This window comes from Podarcis erhardii (genome assembly GCF_964252035.2).
Source record: "Podarcis erhardii genome assembly, chromosome: 3".
Taxonomy (NCBI): domain Eukaryota; kingdom Metazoa; phylum Chordata; class Lepidosauria; order Squamata; family Lacertidae; genus Podarcis; species Podarcis erhardii.
Window position 1 is genome coordinate 56,402,760 of NC_138507.1, and position 16,540 is coordinate 56,419,299.

Sequence of the window (16,540 nt, forward strand, 5' to 3'; positions counted from 1 at the left end):
GCCCTTCTCAAAGGCTGTACCAGAGCGTGGTCGAGGGTGGATCCCCAGCCCTTCTCCATGCAAAGCAGTGCCGGATTTATGTATGAGCTAAACAAGCTATAGCTTAGGGCCCCACTCTCTTGGGGGCCCCCCAAAAAAAAATTAAAGGGGGAAAAACCGGGTGTACATTTCCAAAATAGAAGATAAAAACCAAATAAAATAAAACCTACATACAGTAAGTGTTTTGTGTTATGTAGGTTCCTATTTGTTATGTGCACATGGCTTTAGATACCTATTAAGTCCATAAATTACAATATATTCAACACAAAAAACAGTAACAATTTGTTGATGACAAAGGACAGCTAGACATATAAAGGGCCTCATCAAACCTAAATCCGGCCCTGATGCAAAGCACCTGCTTGTGTCACCAATAGCTAAACCCCGCCCCAGCTATTTCTACGGGTGCAGAGCTTGGAGCGCAACCTGAATTACTAGAAGCGTGGCAACTTCAGTGGCAAATACTAGGCTTCTGATTCCAACGCCACCGCCTCCCAACCCAGAGCCTCCCCCCGCCCCTCTTCTTTAATTTTTCCCCACCGTTGAGCCTCGCCCACTTTCCTTCCCTCCCCTTCGCGCGCGCCGCTGCCGCTCCGGCCTTCCATTCTAATTTGGAGAAGCTCCCCCTGATTGGCCGAACTTACGGCTATCTCCATATTTGCATTCCACGTCGGTGGAAATTTCCGTCTCCCGATTTATATATTTATTTATTTATTCCGCGCCCGGAGCCAATGGGAGCCCCTCCGCTCGCTCCGGCGCTTTTGCGGCCAATGAAAGGCGAGAATTCTCGCTGTTGTGGCACGTGAGGGCCGCGCACGTGGACTCGTTATGTAAAAGGCGGGGCGAAGAACCCGCGAGGGCCTCCCCCCCCGCGCGCGTGCGGGGCGGCGCGCACGCGCCTTGCGGGGGGGGGGAGCAGTGGGCAGGCAGGAGGAGGAGCGGCGGCGGCGACGACGGTATTAGCAGCGGTAGCGAAGGACAACGGCGGCACCGACGGCCGAGACTGCCTCAGGCGCACCTCAGCGGGCGAAGATGAAGCAGCAGCAGCAGCCGGTAACGTCGGCGGCCAACGCGGGCGCCGCCACCGCAGTCCCGGCCTTCCTCAGCAAGCTCTGGGCGCTGGTGGGCGACGCGCCGAGCAACCAGCTCATCACCTGGAGCCAGGTAGGCGCTGAGGAGGAGGAGGAGGATGGGGGCGAGGGGAGCGGGATGAAGCGAGGCCTCCTCGCTCGGTAGGCGACGCGGCGCGGGAATGAGGGAGGGGATCGGTCTCCCCGCCATCTCCCATCGCCGTTTCATGGATCGCGCGCTCCTTCCTTCCTTCCTTCCTTCCCACCCTTTTTCTGTCCGTCTCCCCTCAGCCGCCCGTCTTCGCGTCTGTGTTGTGTCTTGGGCCTTCGATCGGACAAAAGGCCCGGGGGGGGGGGAGGGAAGGGGGCGTGGTCAGGCGTTGGTCACGCTTTCTGTTTTCCTGACGGGCGTGGGGGGGTGGCTTCACGCGGCCTACCCGCGAAGGGCCCCGTGAGGCCCGAGGCGCACTCGGGTTCGCCATGAGGGCGCCTTCGTCCGAGGGAGCGGGGGGGGGGGGAGAAGGAGGCCTCGACAGCCGTCTATACACACCACACGGTAATCTGAAGGCCGCTCTTCGGTTCCCGCAACATGGAACCTCCCCCCCCCCCAGTCTACCTAATGGCTGCGAAACAAGTTCCAGGGGAAGGCAGCCAAATATAAAGGGGAGGAGGATGTGCCGCGCGACCCTTCCCAAACGTGGCTTTGACGTGGGCACGTGTGGATCAGCACATATCTACCCGCGTCCTTAACACGGAGGTGGTTCGCATGTAGGAGAAACGCCTTGTATGGAAATAGTCCGCAACCAGAGGGTGAGGGGTGTTCCTGCGTGTGGTGTACACACACAAAAAGGCACGAGTTAAGAGAACATACTTAGGTCGTGAGCAACTTACTGACTGTGTTAAGATCTGGTTTGGGGGAGTCCCTGGTTCATGCATTATTATTTTCTCGTTACAGATAGGTAGCCGTGTTGGTCTGCCATGGTCAAAACAAAATAAAAAAATTCCTTCCAGTAGCACCTTAAAGACCAACTGAGTTAGTTCATACTAGTTCATAGTTAGCTCATATCTTAAAGACCAACTGAGCTTAAAGACCAACTGACCTTAAAGACCAACTGACCTTAAAGACCAACTGACCTTAAAGACCAACTGACCTTAAAGACCAACTTACCTTATCTTAAAGACCAACTGACCTTAAAGACCAACTGAGTTAGTTCATACTAGTTCATAGTTAGCTCATACCTATTATTTTCTCCTTAGGCATGAACTTGGTTAGTAGTTCTAGGTGAACCATTACAGTATTATCTTGCCTATTAGCTCCACAACATGGGGCATTACAAAACTGTTAAGCAGGAGTGGCAGAACTGCCCTTACAGGTACTGGCTCAGCCTCTTATGCACTAACACACACATATCTGTCATTTTATTGACTTCCAATAGTCCATTAATTTTGGGAAGGAAACATAAATACACACAAAGTGTTGGAGTCAGTAGAGAGGTTTAGACCTCTGTTTGTAGCTCCAGGAGATCAGCAAGGGCTGAAGGTGGTTCTCAAGTCAAAAAAGGTTACTCACTTCTCTTGTAAACAGAGGTAGCCATGTTGGTCTGTTTTAGTCTTGTGTACTGAGATGTGGATCATTTTGAATGCACTAAAGTGCTAAATAATCACTATAGTTTCTTGTCCTGGGTTTGATTCTAGTAGTGCTCCCCTGTAGGTAGGCTTACATGGAGAAGAGGAGGTGGCAGCTCAGTAGCTCCGTAGATCATATTGGGCTACAGGTTGTTAGATTACTGCTTCTCTGTTTTGCCCAAAATAGACAAATTCCAAGAATTATGGAAGGAGTTACACCTGTATGAATAAAACCTTATGGTGAGAAGCAAAGAACTGAGATTGTTATGAACAAATTGATGAATGTTGAGTACACTCTTTCTGTAACAGTGTAGAAGAGGTCCTCTTTCATTAGCATCACAATTGTCTGGGAACTTGTACAAATTGGAACAGCAGGGTAGGAAAGCTTTGGTGATCAATTTTCAGACAGTCTTTGTATGCCTAAGGCAAACAATGTCCAGATCTCAGGAGGCATTCATCTTTTGCATAGTTTTTGTGTCACATTCCCTATCCTGCTAACAGTGACACTTTATTTTTAGCACATGAAGTTTTAGGTACTTAATTATTTTGTTTGATTCCAGGCTTAGGAACTATTTGGTAGGTAAAAATAGGCTATTTAATCATCTTAATATAAGCAGTAAGATTTACACTGCATTCCTATTGCTCATTTGCAGTCCATTTTGTATGTCCATGAATCCATTTCAGGTCTCTTTAAGAGGAAGGACACTTTCTATTAAGGATACAGTTGCAGGAATTTGTGCAGTCATGTACACCAGTTTGGCAAAGAAACAAAAGCCAGGGTTTTATGGGTAGATGAAGGGGCAAACAATATAGAAAGGGCATTGGTGGCAGCAAAGGTTAAAAGCTCTGCCTGAGTGCTTGTCCAGGAAATCTCTCTTCATCTTCCCTTGCAGCATTTCTATGGAAAGCTGCAGATGTGGTGACTTAGTCAAGTCTTCATCCAGGTAATGGGAACAATTGAAAACATCCAATCTCTCCTAAAGACCTTTCAGGAAGTAGTACAATAAAGAATGCTGCCGAAGCGCTTGACAACAGGGAAGCAGTAGGTAACAGACCAAGGACAGTGGTGTAGTCACTGGTGCCACCAGTTGGAAACCCAAAATTTGCAGGGGACAAGCAGAACAGGCCAAATATTGCAGTTAATTTTGTAAACAAGAATTTTAAAAAAAACGCCAACACCACCAATAATGTACACACTGCACATGTGCTCTGATGTGCACATGAAACTTCTGTTCAAGTAGACTTTTTCACGGAGAGACAAGTTGGAAGAATAAGCCTTTTGGGCTGCTCCCTTTCATGACCAGAGCATTTGAATATTTTCTCAACCAAGAATTCTCGTCTTCGTAATTTTCCAGTTACTGAGCAACATGCATACCATACTAATAGGGAATATGGTCTGCCTCCTTCATGTTTTATCTGAGTAACCTTGAGGAGTTGTGGAAATATGCTTGTGTTTTGTCTCCGTTTTTATGTAAGTATAAATAACAATTCTGAAATATTCTAAGCTCAGCCATGATAAGAATGAATATTACTCGGGTATGTATGCAGCAGAATCATTCTGCAGTTGATTCTCATTTATCTGTTTCATTTTTAATTAGCCCCTTCTTCCTGATTTACCTGATCTTGCTGCACTCTGCACATTGTTTCAGTATGCACAAAGATTAGCATAAAAATAGTGAGGAGCAAGATTCAATAGATGATTCCTAACTTGTATCAATGGAGTTGCATTATAAATGGTCCGTGTTTCACAAGCATACAGTAAGGTTGGTAGTACAATAGCTTTGTGAACAAGCATTTTGGTTTCCCTGCAAATGTACCAGTCCACAAACACACTGCACTTCAATCGGGAGAAAGCTGCACTCGCAGAGCTCAAAGGTTGTTGGATTTTGGCGTCAATGTCAGCCCTTGTGGAAAGGTAACTGCCCAGGTGGGGGAAGTGATTGACGCTTTCCAACATTACACCACTGAGTTGGATTTGTAGCTATGCAGAGGCGTTGTTTTGTGCTTGTTGGTACATCGCTTTGGTTTTTTGGATGTTGAGCGATAGGCCAAGCTTTTTATAAGCTTATGTGAAGATATTTAGGATGGTTTGGAGGTCATCCTCTTGAGTCTGCACACGCTATGTTGTCATCAGTATGCTGAAGCTTTATGGCAGAAGTTAAGGTAACCTTACTCTTTGTTTTCAGCCTACTCAAATTAAAGAGCTTTCCATCTGTTTGATATGATTTTTATTCAGGTGGGGAATTTCCCTTCAACAAAGTGTAGGGTCATGGCAATGAAAATAGTAAATAAAGAGTTGGGGTGATATCACAACCCTGTTTAACACCTGATCCCACTGTGAATGGTTCACTTTGAGAGCAATTATCTGCAATTGTTGCTGTCATATTATCATGGATGAGCCAAAAGATGTTCACAAATTCATCTGGGCAGCCAATTTTAAGGAGGACAGTCCACAGGGCATTATGATTTATAGTTTCAAAGGCCTTAGTCAGGTCAGTAAATGCCATATACATGGGTTAATTTTGATCTTAGCATTTTTCTGGAAGCTGTTGAGCGCTGAAAATCATGTACACTATTCCCCTAGAAGGTTGAAAACCATTTTGGGATTCAGGAGGGGTAGCCTCGGATATTGTTCGGAGACAGTTTGCTAAGATCCTTGCAAGAATTTTGCAGGCTGCAGCTAATAAAGAGATCCTTTGATAGTTTCCGTACTCTGTTCTATCACCTTTTTTAAAGAGATTCATAATTTTGGCATCCCTAAAGTCTGCTGGGATCTCTCCCAGATTTTTTCAATGAGCTAGTGAAGTTGTTGTGTAAGTTTAGCTCCGCCCACTTTGAAGACTTCAGCAGGTATCCCATCACATCTGCTGGCTTTGTTGTTTTTCATTTGGTTAATGATAGTCTATGCTTAAGAAACTGTTTTACATTTCTAACCACATTATTTAGGCATTGAATGTGATTGTGATCTTCATTGCAGAATGGACAGAGTTTCCTTGTGTTGGATGAACAAAGATTTGCCAAAGAGATTCTTCCAAAGTACTTCAAGCACAACAACATGGCAAGCTTTGTGAGACAGCTGAATATGTGTGAGTTTTATAACAATATGTATTATTAACCTTTAGATATACTGGTCTACATTTAAAACATTGAACTCCATGCAATTCAGTTCTGAGATGGATTCTAGCTTTTATTGTAATAACAGATTCTAAGTATTCCTCAGTTTTAATCATTTATTGTACAAAACAGTATCGTAAGGCATTCAGCTGCAGTCACTGACTGGAATGCAAGGGAAAACAAGCAGAATGCATTTTGCATATTGAGTGAATCAAAGAAATGTAGACTTGGAAGGGATCCAGAGGGTCATCTATGCAGGAATCTCAGCTAGGAGAAGGACAGCTGACGCTGAGAGAGAATTGATTCAAAGCAACGAGCCATCCTCATAGCTGCAGCCTGCAGCTTGGTTTTTGTGTGAACTTCAGTCATGTTTGACAACCAGTAATAAGGTTTTTATAAGCGTTTTGAGAGCATGGGTGGCAGCTTTATAAAAAAGAAATCCCATGATATTGATAGTATCTTCTTCCAGAAGGGACAGGTTTTGACATGATACATAGCAGTTTAAGTTCATCTCCTTATTTTAGGAAGGACACCCATCTTGTAACACAGCATTGCGTTGTGATGATTGAATGTGTATGTCATATTTTAAGTGGCACTTTAAAGCTAGAACTCTTAGATATAGCCTTTATAGTACTAATATATGAAGGCTGTGGTTGGCTTTGTTGTTCTGCCTTCCGCTGCTCTTATGAGTACGGCCTTGTTATCCCAAGATAAAACCCAGGACTAATAAGGCTGGAAGGGAAACAAAATGGGACCCTGCATAGGTTGATAATGCACCTAGGGTTAGTCACACAGAAACTTGCACAAATGAAGGGCAGCTTGTAGCAGAATAGCTTTCACTAAAGGCAAAAGAAATGTGAATAGGCAGAGCTGCTACCTGCACAAAGACAGCAACATTTTCACTCAACTGAATGAGGATTGTAGCCTTGATTATTCCAGTAGGCTTTTCCATAGTTGGTTTATTCTTTTCAGATGGTTTCCGTAAGGTAGTCCATGTTGACTCTGGCATTGTCAAATTGGAAAGAGATGGCCCTGTTGAATTCCAACACCCCTACTTCAAGCAAGGACGGGAAGACTTACTGGAGCACATTAAAAGAAAGGTTAGTGAAAGGGAGCCTGGAAGCTTTGAACCTTCTGTAAGCACTGACGTAGATCCATGTGAGGGTTTGCCAGGATCTTACAGATAGTGTAAGTGGGAACAGAAATCTAGATTGCAGAAAAGGAACAGTACAATTCAGTTTTACTGAGTACAAAGCAATGCACATGCCAACAAGACTGCCGTGCAACAGTTCAAAACAGCTGCATGCAAGCCTTCAGTCACATCAAGATCTAGAATTACAGATCAAGGATGGCTTACTGTAACCTAAAATATGCCTTCAACAAAGGGGGATGGCCAGTTCTCTGATCTAAAGGCAGAAGCAAGTCTTGGACCTATTTCGATCAGTCTAAGGAAGCGCTTCACCAATGAAACAGAAATCTAGGGAGATTGAACATCTCCCTGGATTTCTGTTTCTTTGGTGAAGCGCTTCCTTAGGCTGATCGAAATATCTTATCTTCATTTGGCACAACTTGACCTATGTCAGATTTCACTTGCTTACCTTCCACACTTTTTCTCCTCCTTTTTACAAACCCCACTTCTTCCATCCTCTATGCTTGCAAAAATTGTCATCTGACCTCATGGAATGTTTGTATTATTTATTTCTTCAGTTGCTACTTATTTGCTACAATACCTGCATAATGTAGCTTTGGTAAGCATCTGGGTGAAAAGGGAATTCTCTGTAAGAGATGGAACAAGGCCCTGACCATCCAGTTTGAATATCCCTCCATTATTCTCTTGACCTTTCCGCCCTATAATAATCATACATACGTACATAGCACTCCCCTTTTTATTCTTTTTGAATTATTTGAATTCAGCATAGTCTTTGTTTATTTAGTTCATTTTCAGATGGCATATGATCCCTACACGATCTTGCAGATTCCATCCATGTGTACATTTTTGTTAATTGAAAGCAGAAGTACAAAACTCTGCATGGATTCAGAGCAAAACCTTATTGATCAGTTAATAGTCACTGTAATCCATATTTTTAAAAGTAACATGTTAACTTAAATTTGTGGTGATAATTCTTACAGGTTTCTTCTTCAAGGCCTGAAGAAAATAAAATTCGTCAGGAAGATCTGTCTAAAATCATAAGCAGTGCTCAGAAGGTTCAAAGTAAACAAGAGACTATTGAATCCAGGCTATCTGCTCTGAAGAGGTAAATAAGATTTCTAGCTTGATTTTTCAGGAGGATGAGTATGAAAGACTACTAGTTCATCTAAAACTGTTTTTAGATATGCTGTAAGCTTCCCAGAGTGGCTGGGGAAACCCAGCCAGATGGGCAGGGTATTTACTACTACTACAATTATCATCATCATTATTTATATCATTACTGGTGGGTTTATGGCACTTTTAAGGAAACAGTTGTTTATTAAGGCTGGTGTTCACCTAAGTGTTACTCTGAGTAGACGCATTGAAATTAATGGCCATGACTATGGGTCTTCCATTTCAATGGGTCTGTTCTGAGTAAGGCAACTGAGTACAGTGGTACCTTGGGTTACAGATGCTTCAGGTTACAGACTCCACTAACCCAGAAATAGTACCTCAGGTTAGAACTTTGCTTCAGGATGAGAACAGAAACCGTGTGGCGGTGGCACAGCAGCAGCGGGAGGCCCATTAGCTAAAGTGGTACCTCAGGTTAAGAACAGTTTCAGGTTAAGAACAGACCTCCAGAACAAATTAAGTTCTTAACCTGAGGTACCACTTTGTGTATTTTGTATTACAAAGAAGAGGTGTGACAGGTCCCTGTTTCAAGGAATTCACAATCTAAAATAGGAAAGGGGGGGGATAAGCATGAATATGTGATTATTTTAATTATATATGTTTTGGCTTAGTTAACAATAAGGTATAATTACAGTTCCAATTTTCACTAGGTCAGTTATTGGGATGTGGGTGGCGCTGTGGTTGAAACCACTAAGCTTCTTGAGCTTGCCGATTGGAAGGTCGGCAGTTCAGAAATGTGCAATGGGGTGAGCTCCCATTGCTCTGTCCTAGCTTCTGCCAACCTAACAGTTGGAAAGCACACCAGTGCAAGCAGATAAATAGGTACCACTGCGGCGGGCAAGTAAACTGTGTTTCCGTGCACTCTGGCTTCTGTCACAGTGTCCTGTTGCACCAGAAGTGGTTTAGTCATGGTGGCGACATGACCCAGAAAGCTTTCTGTGGTCAAACACTGCCTCTTCAGCCTGAAGCGAGATGAGTGCCCCATAGTCACCTTTGACTGGACTTAACCGTTCTGGGGGTCCTTTAACTTTTTACCTTTATCTAGGTCAGTTAGTAATCCTTATATTGACTGTAAACATTTTGAAACAGAGAAAATGAATCTCTTTGGCGGGAGGTAGCAGAACTGAGAGCAAAACATCTGCAGCAACAGCAAGTTATTCGAAAGGTAATTATGTAACTTCTTTCTTCAGAAGAATAATTTAAAGTCATATATAAATGCAGTGCAAAATTGGAAGGGAAGCAGTTATTTGTATATTGTAAAGGGGAAGGGGTTTTAGTGGAAATTGGTAGCTTGAATGGTAGGTGACTTGCAAGAATTCAGTAATGCTTGAAATTATCTTCTCGGAGATAAAGTGGGTGGCAAAAAGCTCAGATGATCTGTTTAGGATATGGTAGCATGAAATGTAAAGGGCATTAATAATCTAATTTTGTTAAAAATTGTATAATAAATGGTTAAGAGATTAAACGCAGGGATATACACAAAATATAAAACTTGCAGAACTCCATGTTTTATATTTTGAATGCCTTTAAGTTCCATCTGTAGACATTCATTTCTTCTCAAAAATTTTAAATTGTTTTTAGACAAATCTGATATCTAAACATACAAAAATTAGGCTGTTTAGGGATTTGCACTATTATTTCTGCATTAGAATGACACCCAGACCTCTAAATCCTCTTGTCCTTAACATTCCTATTAGGAAGGTGACTCTAAGGCTTTGGTATTTCAGGCTTTAATTCTAGCCTACTTGACTGTGTATAGTACCATAAAAATAAAATTGAACTATTGAGTTCAGTTGAACTTGCTCCTAATTGTGTGTAGGATTTTTCTAAAGGCAACATTCTCTCTTTCTCTGCAGATTGTACAGTTCATTGTCACCCTTGTTCAGAATAACCAACTTGTGAGTTTGAAACGAAAACGGTAAGCATCGGGTTGACGATACTGGAATTGTAACACAGGTTTATTTTGTGAATATATGGTGTTTATAGAAGCATAAGTTTAAATCCTTGTGTTTTTTAGAAACATTTTTTTTTCTTTTATGATTTAGCCCATTGCTTCTGAATACTAATGGGACACCGAAGTCCAACATATTCCAGCAGATAGTCAAAGAACCAGCAGAAAACAAACATCATGTGAGTTAATACTGAAATTTACTTAGGGAAAGTATTAAAAAATGGACAGAATCACTGCTTGGTTGGACAGAGAAAATACAATATTCCCCATGAAAACGAGTACAGTAATCATTATTCACATAGCCCTTGTGTTGGCTGTTCTCCTTTATATGGAGTGAAAATAGATCAGGCGTATAGCAGTAAGGTACCAAGAATGCTGTTGACAGAAAGGGAGGGGGCACCAAGTGATGCTTTTCCATAGCATTTACACCCAATACTGCATTGTCAGATTATTGTTTACTTTTGATAAGCTAAATGGGGTGGAAGCAGGGTAAAATATTCAGCTAAAAGAACAGGTGTCATTGATGTGGAAGCTATTTTTTTCCTTAAACACAATCTGAAGAAGTCTTGTCTGTACACATTGTACAGATTTTGCATTCTTTCTGCATCTTCTCCCACAAATTATTTCACTATGCTGTAACTTTCTTCCATTCATCTTGAACCCTCTAAGGCCCACATTGATTGTGAAGGAGAAAATGTATTCCCCCCTCTCTTTATTGTGTACACACAAACTTCCTAATTAGGATGGCAGCTTTTGTTCAGAACTGTACTTACTGTCTCACCCTCACCTTACAAAGTTAAGCGGAGGGTGGATTCTCCAGATTCTCGTCTTAAGCTGCTTTTTACATTTGTCAAGAAAGCTCATTTGGAAATTGTATCATTTTCCTCCTAAATGTTTGTTTAGTATGATGTCTGAATTTCTAATGATTTATAAATCTAAATGGGTTTCAATTTATGGTTGATTTAAATTTTAAAAAAATCATTATAACACTATTTTGGTTCTTGTAAATGGGCAGGTACCACACAGCAGGACTGATGGCTTAAAGCAGAGAGAACAGCTGTCAGACGATATTATTATTTATGATATCACTGATGATATTGGTGATGAAGAAAAGCCTCCAGTTACTCCAGAAAGCAGTGAAGATGCTGCTTCAGACTCAAAGTAAGAAAAAATATTTGTACATATTTGGAATTAAATATCCTCAGGCACACTGACCTACAGAAATTATGTCCCTATCTTACTTGATAGTTTAACTCTCTAGGTCTTGTGTAGATCCCAAGATAACTGTTTAATCAAAAGATAAGATCCAAGATATCCAATAGGTTAGTCTATAAATTTTAACATTAAATCAAAATTGTTCTGAAAGGTAACTGGTGAAAGGTGTAAGCTTAAGGGAGCCATCCTAAAGCCTATGGACCGCCTCTCCTGGTATGCCCCGCAGAGGACCTTATGGTCCACAAACAATAACACTTTGGAGGTCCTGGGCCTTAAGGAGGTTAGGCTGGCCTTGACCAGGGCCAGGGTCTTTTCAGCTCTGGCCCTGGCCCTGGTGGAATGCTCTGTCGCAAGAGACCTGCGGGATTTGACATCTTTCCGCAGGGCTTGCAAGACGGAGCTGTTCCAACAGGCCTATGTTCAGGGCCCATTCTGTTTGTTTGATTTATGTTTTTAATGTATTATACTTTGATGTTAGCTGCCCTGGGCCCGGTCCTAGCTGGGGAGGGCAGGGTATAAATTATTATTATTATTATTATTATTAGTGGAGCGAGTGGAGCTTTGCAGTGGGATGCGATATAACACCTGCTAGAGTATCCCTGATGTACACTCACAAAAAGCTCCACAGGCATATATTCCCAGCAGTATAGGATGAAATGGGGTGTGTTGGAACAGATTCCTGGGGGTAAAAGAAAATTAAAATATGCTACCACCTGCCATCCTAGCCACATTTGAGTTGGAAGAGCTTACCTCTCTTCTCTTTCCCTGGACCCCAACAAACAGGTACTTCCCTCTTCTACCCTTCCTCCAAAGAAAAAAAGAAACGTACTGGTATTCTCAGTATTTGAGCATTTAAGGAAGTGCAGAACAATAGCATTATGTAGCTCATAACAAGGGCAGCAGTTTAATAGCTGTTCTCTACATTAATATGAGCTGCAAAGGAAATGTGGGTGTTGCTTCTCTTGAATCACATTTTATCTATGTATTGCAGTTATAGTCCTGACATTGTAATAGTCGAAGATGACAATGAAGATGACTATGCTCCTATAATCCATGAAAATACAACTGCTGAACCAGCCACAGTTCCATCCAGTGATTCTGTCAGTCCTTCCCCATATGGTGCAAGCCCATTAATGTCTGGTGCTGTTCAGTTAAACAGCCAGTCAACCTTAACAGCAGAAGACCCAGTCTCGATGATGGATTCAATACTCAGTGAGAATGGAGTGATTTCACAAAATATCAATCTTCTTGGAAAGTGAGTCACATTCTTCAAATCATCTTTAAAGTTCACACTTGTTCTCTCTCTTTTTAAGAGCTTCAAGAAGAGCTACATGAATATTTAAATTTGCACTAGTTCTCTGATTTGTTGCTTTCTGAACATGGCATAGTGGGTGAGATTCAAATGTTTCCCAATTCTAAGTGCTGGTGCTGACCCATTTACACAGTTCAGGACCTCAATACCTTAAGGACCGCCTCTCCCCATACAAACTAACACGGACCCTGCACTTGTCATCCAAGGCCCTTCTCTGTGTCTCCCTTCCCCAAGATGTTCAGAGAGTAGCAACAAAAGAATAGGCCTTTTCAGTGGTGGCTCCCCGTCTGTGGAATGCCGCCCCCAGAAATGCTAGCCTGGTGCCATCCTTACATGTCTTTAGGCACCAAGCAAAAACATACCTCTTTACCTTTGGGTATTAAATAATCTGTGGCCTGTTAAGAAGAGGGAGACTGTTACTATTATATTTTTTTATATGCTCGGCCAGTAAAGCGAGATGAGCACCACAACCCTTGAGTCGTTTGTGACTGGACTTAACTGTCAGGGCTCCCTTTACCTTTAACTAAAATATGTTTTTAATGTTGTACACTGCCCTGGGATCTTTTGAATAAAGGGTGGTATATAAATCAAATTAATAGTATTTCTTCAGTATTCCTCAGTTTTGGATTCTGTAGTCAAGGTACAGATAGCTTTTAGAGTAGGTGCTTATTTCCATTTTTAATACTGAATAATCTCATGCTTAGTGTTTACTGAAAGACTAATGGTCTTCTGTAGAATCAGTGCATGCTTGATCCACTATATACCCCCACTCAACATCATGGATCACTTGCAGATACCTAGAATTATACTCTTACCTGTTGAATTCCAAATAATACTAGTGGTTGTCCTCTTTACCTTCATTTTTCTTCTGCACTTTGATTCATTTGTACAATATATTTATCAGAAAATCTAGAATTTCATGGGGTTTTCTTGCACTCCTTTAGGGTGGAACTTCTGGATTATCTTGAGAGCATTGATTGCAGTTTAGAGGATTTCCAGGCCATGTTGTCAGGACGACAGTTCAGCATAGATCCAGATCTCCTGGTTGATGTAAATATTTACACTATATATATTTTTTTACTTATATTTTCCTCACAAATTTGGCTTTACAAAGATTTTGTGCAAGAAAAATACATTTGCATTTTTTAAATGTGTTATACCTTAAAAGGTCTATATTAACAACAGCTTGAGACTGCAGTTTCAGAGAGCAGCAAAATAGTAGTTTGTGCTTGAGGATTTGTGCAGAACATTTCTATTTGTGGCTATTTCAGACACAAAAGATTAGTTTGGTTTATAAGTCACCCAATTTATATCTAGAATATAGAATTTTAAAACTTGGTGTACATTTTGTCTTGTCCAGCTTTTTTCAAGTTCCGTGCAGATGAATCCTACAGGTCATATCAATAGTACAAAAGTAAGTTTTAAAGTAGCACAGCAGTGGGAAATACGGTGTAATGTCAATGGCCAGTTGTCTAATTAATCCAGTTGCATAGCATGTTAATATTTGTTTTAACATTTTGTGTGCCTTAACAAGGCTGATATTGACACATTATTTAAAGATGCAGCTGTTTTCCTTTTTGTGCTTTCCAGATATTTTTTTTCTGCATTTTGAAAAATTACACATGTGCATCTTAAGTTTTCAAGTTCTATATTGGGGGGCAGCACATGCTGCCCGGAACATCAGTTTAACACATCATTATTTTAAAAAGTTATTATCAAAGTACATGTAGCATTCAAAAGAGGGCGAAAAACACAGGCTAAGAACTGCTTTTGAAACAGGAGATTTGCATCATTTTGAAATGTATTCTCCTTATTTTAGACATGCTTTCTAGAGTAAAATTTGAATGTGATTGGGTGGATATACCCATGGTGACAGTCTAGATTTCTAACACTCCTGTGTCCCAGCTGCTAGATAAGTTCCTGAACATTTGCTTGTAGCAGTTATCTTCTAGACAAATGTTTTCTCTGTTCCTAAAAAAAATTAGTACCAAGTCATGTGATTTTTGTAACCATGCTTGCTTTTAAGGTGGAGACAAAGGGAATTGAAACTATGAAGACTAATAGTGCTCAACCATCTACACAAGATGTGCCTAATTCTGACCCCAAATCAGGTTGATATGCAAGTTCTCTTGGTTTCAGAAATGTAGATTGGGTATAATTTAACCTGCATTCATAAATACCCTTATTTTAGACACGAAATGAATAAAATACCGTATTTTTCGCTCCATAGGGTGCACCTAATTTTTTTTGGGGGGGGGGAGATTCAAGAAAAAAATATATATTATTTAGGCTCTGTTCAGCGCTCCCTTTCACAAGCCACATGGAGTGTGGGTGTGGCTCTTGGGGGCTTTTCCCCTAGGAGGGAGAAGGGCAGCCAGTCAGTGATGGGCTGCCCTTCTCCCTCCTAGGGGAAAAGCCCCCAAGAGCGCCTCTGCAGGGCAGCGGGATGAAGGCTCGCTGCTGCCCTGCGGAGGCTTCGCAGGCTACCCCAGAGCTTCTCATGAGCTTATCGGGGCTGGCGGGGAAGCCCGGGCTTCCCCCACCAGCCCCGACAAGCTCTGGGAGTATTCCCCACCTCCCGCAGAAGCCACGCGCTCTTTAAAGGGGCTGTGCGGCTTCTACTGGCTTTTCTAGGAGATGGGGGAATTCCCACCTCCCTGAAAAGCCCACAGGCTGCCATCCGCAAGCCTTGGGAGCCTGGTGGGCACTCCCGCGGGCTCCCAAGGTTTGCGGATAGCTTCCTGAAGCCTGGAGAGCGAGAGGGGTCGGTGTGCACCGACCCCTTTCGCTCTCCAGGCTTCAGCGAAAGCCTGCATTCGCTCCATAGGACGCACACACATTTCCCCTTCATTTTTGGAGGGGGGAAAGTGCGTCCTATAGAGCGAAAAATACGGTAGTTAACATATGCCCAGTATGTTTGGAAAGTGAGTTGTAGTTGTGCTGTACATTGCACAAGTTTCTCTTCATTTTTTAGCCTTTTCTATAGGAATATAGAGCAGTTGAGTAATTATTTTGGTTTGGTTTGTTTCTTGCCCTGCAGATAAACAGCTCATTCAATATACTGCCTTTCCCCTACTTGCATTCCTTGATGGAAATCCAGGCTCAGTGGAGAATTCAAATATGACACCTGAATCAGTATCTTCTGTGGATAAACCAATAGAAGTGGATGAACTCCTGGAAAGTGGTCTGGATCCTCAACCAACCCAAAGCAAACTGGTTCGTCTGGAGCCACTGACAGAAGCAGAAGCTAGTGAAGCTACACTATTTTATTTGTGTGAACTTGCTCCTGTGCCAATGGACACTGATATGCCACTGCTTAACAACTAAAATAAGAGAGTTAAAGCAAACTATTTATTGAGGCTATCGTTTGGGATCTATCTTTTGTAAATGGCATTTTGTGAGCAGCTACTGTGGAACCTTAAACAGTTTGTTCTATCACTTTCCCCAAAACTCGGGTCTCAAAAGAGCAGTTTAAACATTTATACAAACCATCAACAGTTCACAATGAGTTCATTCTAGTGCTGTCATATTTGGAATTGTATTCAGAATATGCCAGGTAATTGGATGCTCTGTATTAGCCACTCGCAGTTTTTCTTGTTCACTTTTAGTCCTAATGTATGACATACACAAGTAAATAAGTAACTCTGGATGGAGGTCGTAGCACTCAAGAGTTTAATTCTTCTGTACTTTGTTTTCTATTTTTACAACTTTGTTTAAATAAAACTGTGTTAGGGGACCAGAACTGAATATAGTGCTTCATTGAAGTGACAAGTGTCCATCTTAATTTCATAGTCGTAAGAGTATCCACTACTTGCTTCACCCCATAGGCACAAATGCTGTTGAATGGGTTGGGGGTTTTCTGTGAATGTGTTCTTTGTTAAAGGGGATTTTCAGTA

General features: G+C 41.9%; 1 protein-coding gene across 3 annotated transcripts; it reads left to right on the plus strand.

Annotated features, from left to right (window-relative positions):
- The first annotated feature begins 911 nt into the window (after positions 1-911).
- On the plus strand, positions 912-16,386 carry HSF2 (heat shock transcription factor 2). Of its 3 annotated transcripts, none has more exons than XM_081856191.1 (13): positions 913-1,200; positions 5,710-5,818; positions 6,819-6,946; positions 7,977-8,101; positions 9,256-9,331; positions 10,023-10,084; positions 10,212-10,296; positions 11,133-11,278; positions 12,324-12,587; positions 13,589-13,694; positions 14,005-14,058; positions 14,671-14,755; positions 15,685-16,386. In XM_081856191.1, the coding sequence occupies exons 1-13, from the start codon at positions 1,069-1,071 to the stop codon at positions 15,969-15,971; spliced, it is 1,659 nt and encodes a 552-aa protein (XP_081712317.1). In that variant the 5' UTR covers positions 913-1,068; the 3' UTR covers positions 15,972-16,386. The 3 variants fall into 3 exon arrangements, with proteins under 3 accessions (XP_081712318.1, XP_081712317.1, XP_081712319.1); XM_081856193.1 differs by lacking the exon at positions 913-1,200 and adding an exon at positions 1,561-1,662; XM_081856192.1 differs by lacking the exon at positions 14,005-14,058 and having other exon boundaries at positions 912-1,200.
- The last annotated feature ends 154 nt before the right edge of the window (positions 16,387-16,540 follow it).

What these genes read in the sequence shown, in the direction of transcription:
- HSF2 (XM_081856191.1), top strand. Translation starts at nt 1,069, where the DNA reads ATGAAGCAGCAGCAGCAGCCGGTAACGTCGGCGGCCAACGCGGGCGCC. An exon ending in AGGCTATCTGCTCTGAAGAG is followed by an intron (nt 8,102 to 9,255) that starts GTAAATAAGATT and finishes ATTTTGAAACAG; the next exon opens with AGAAAATGAATCTCTTTGGC. An exon ending in GTCATATCAATAGTACAAAA is followed by an intron (nt 14,059 to 14,670) that starts GTAAGTTTTAAA and finishes CTTGCTTTTAAG; the next exon opens with GTGGAGACAAAGGGAATTGA.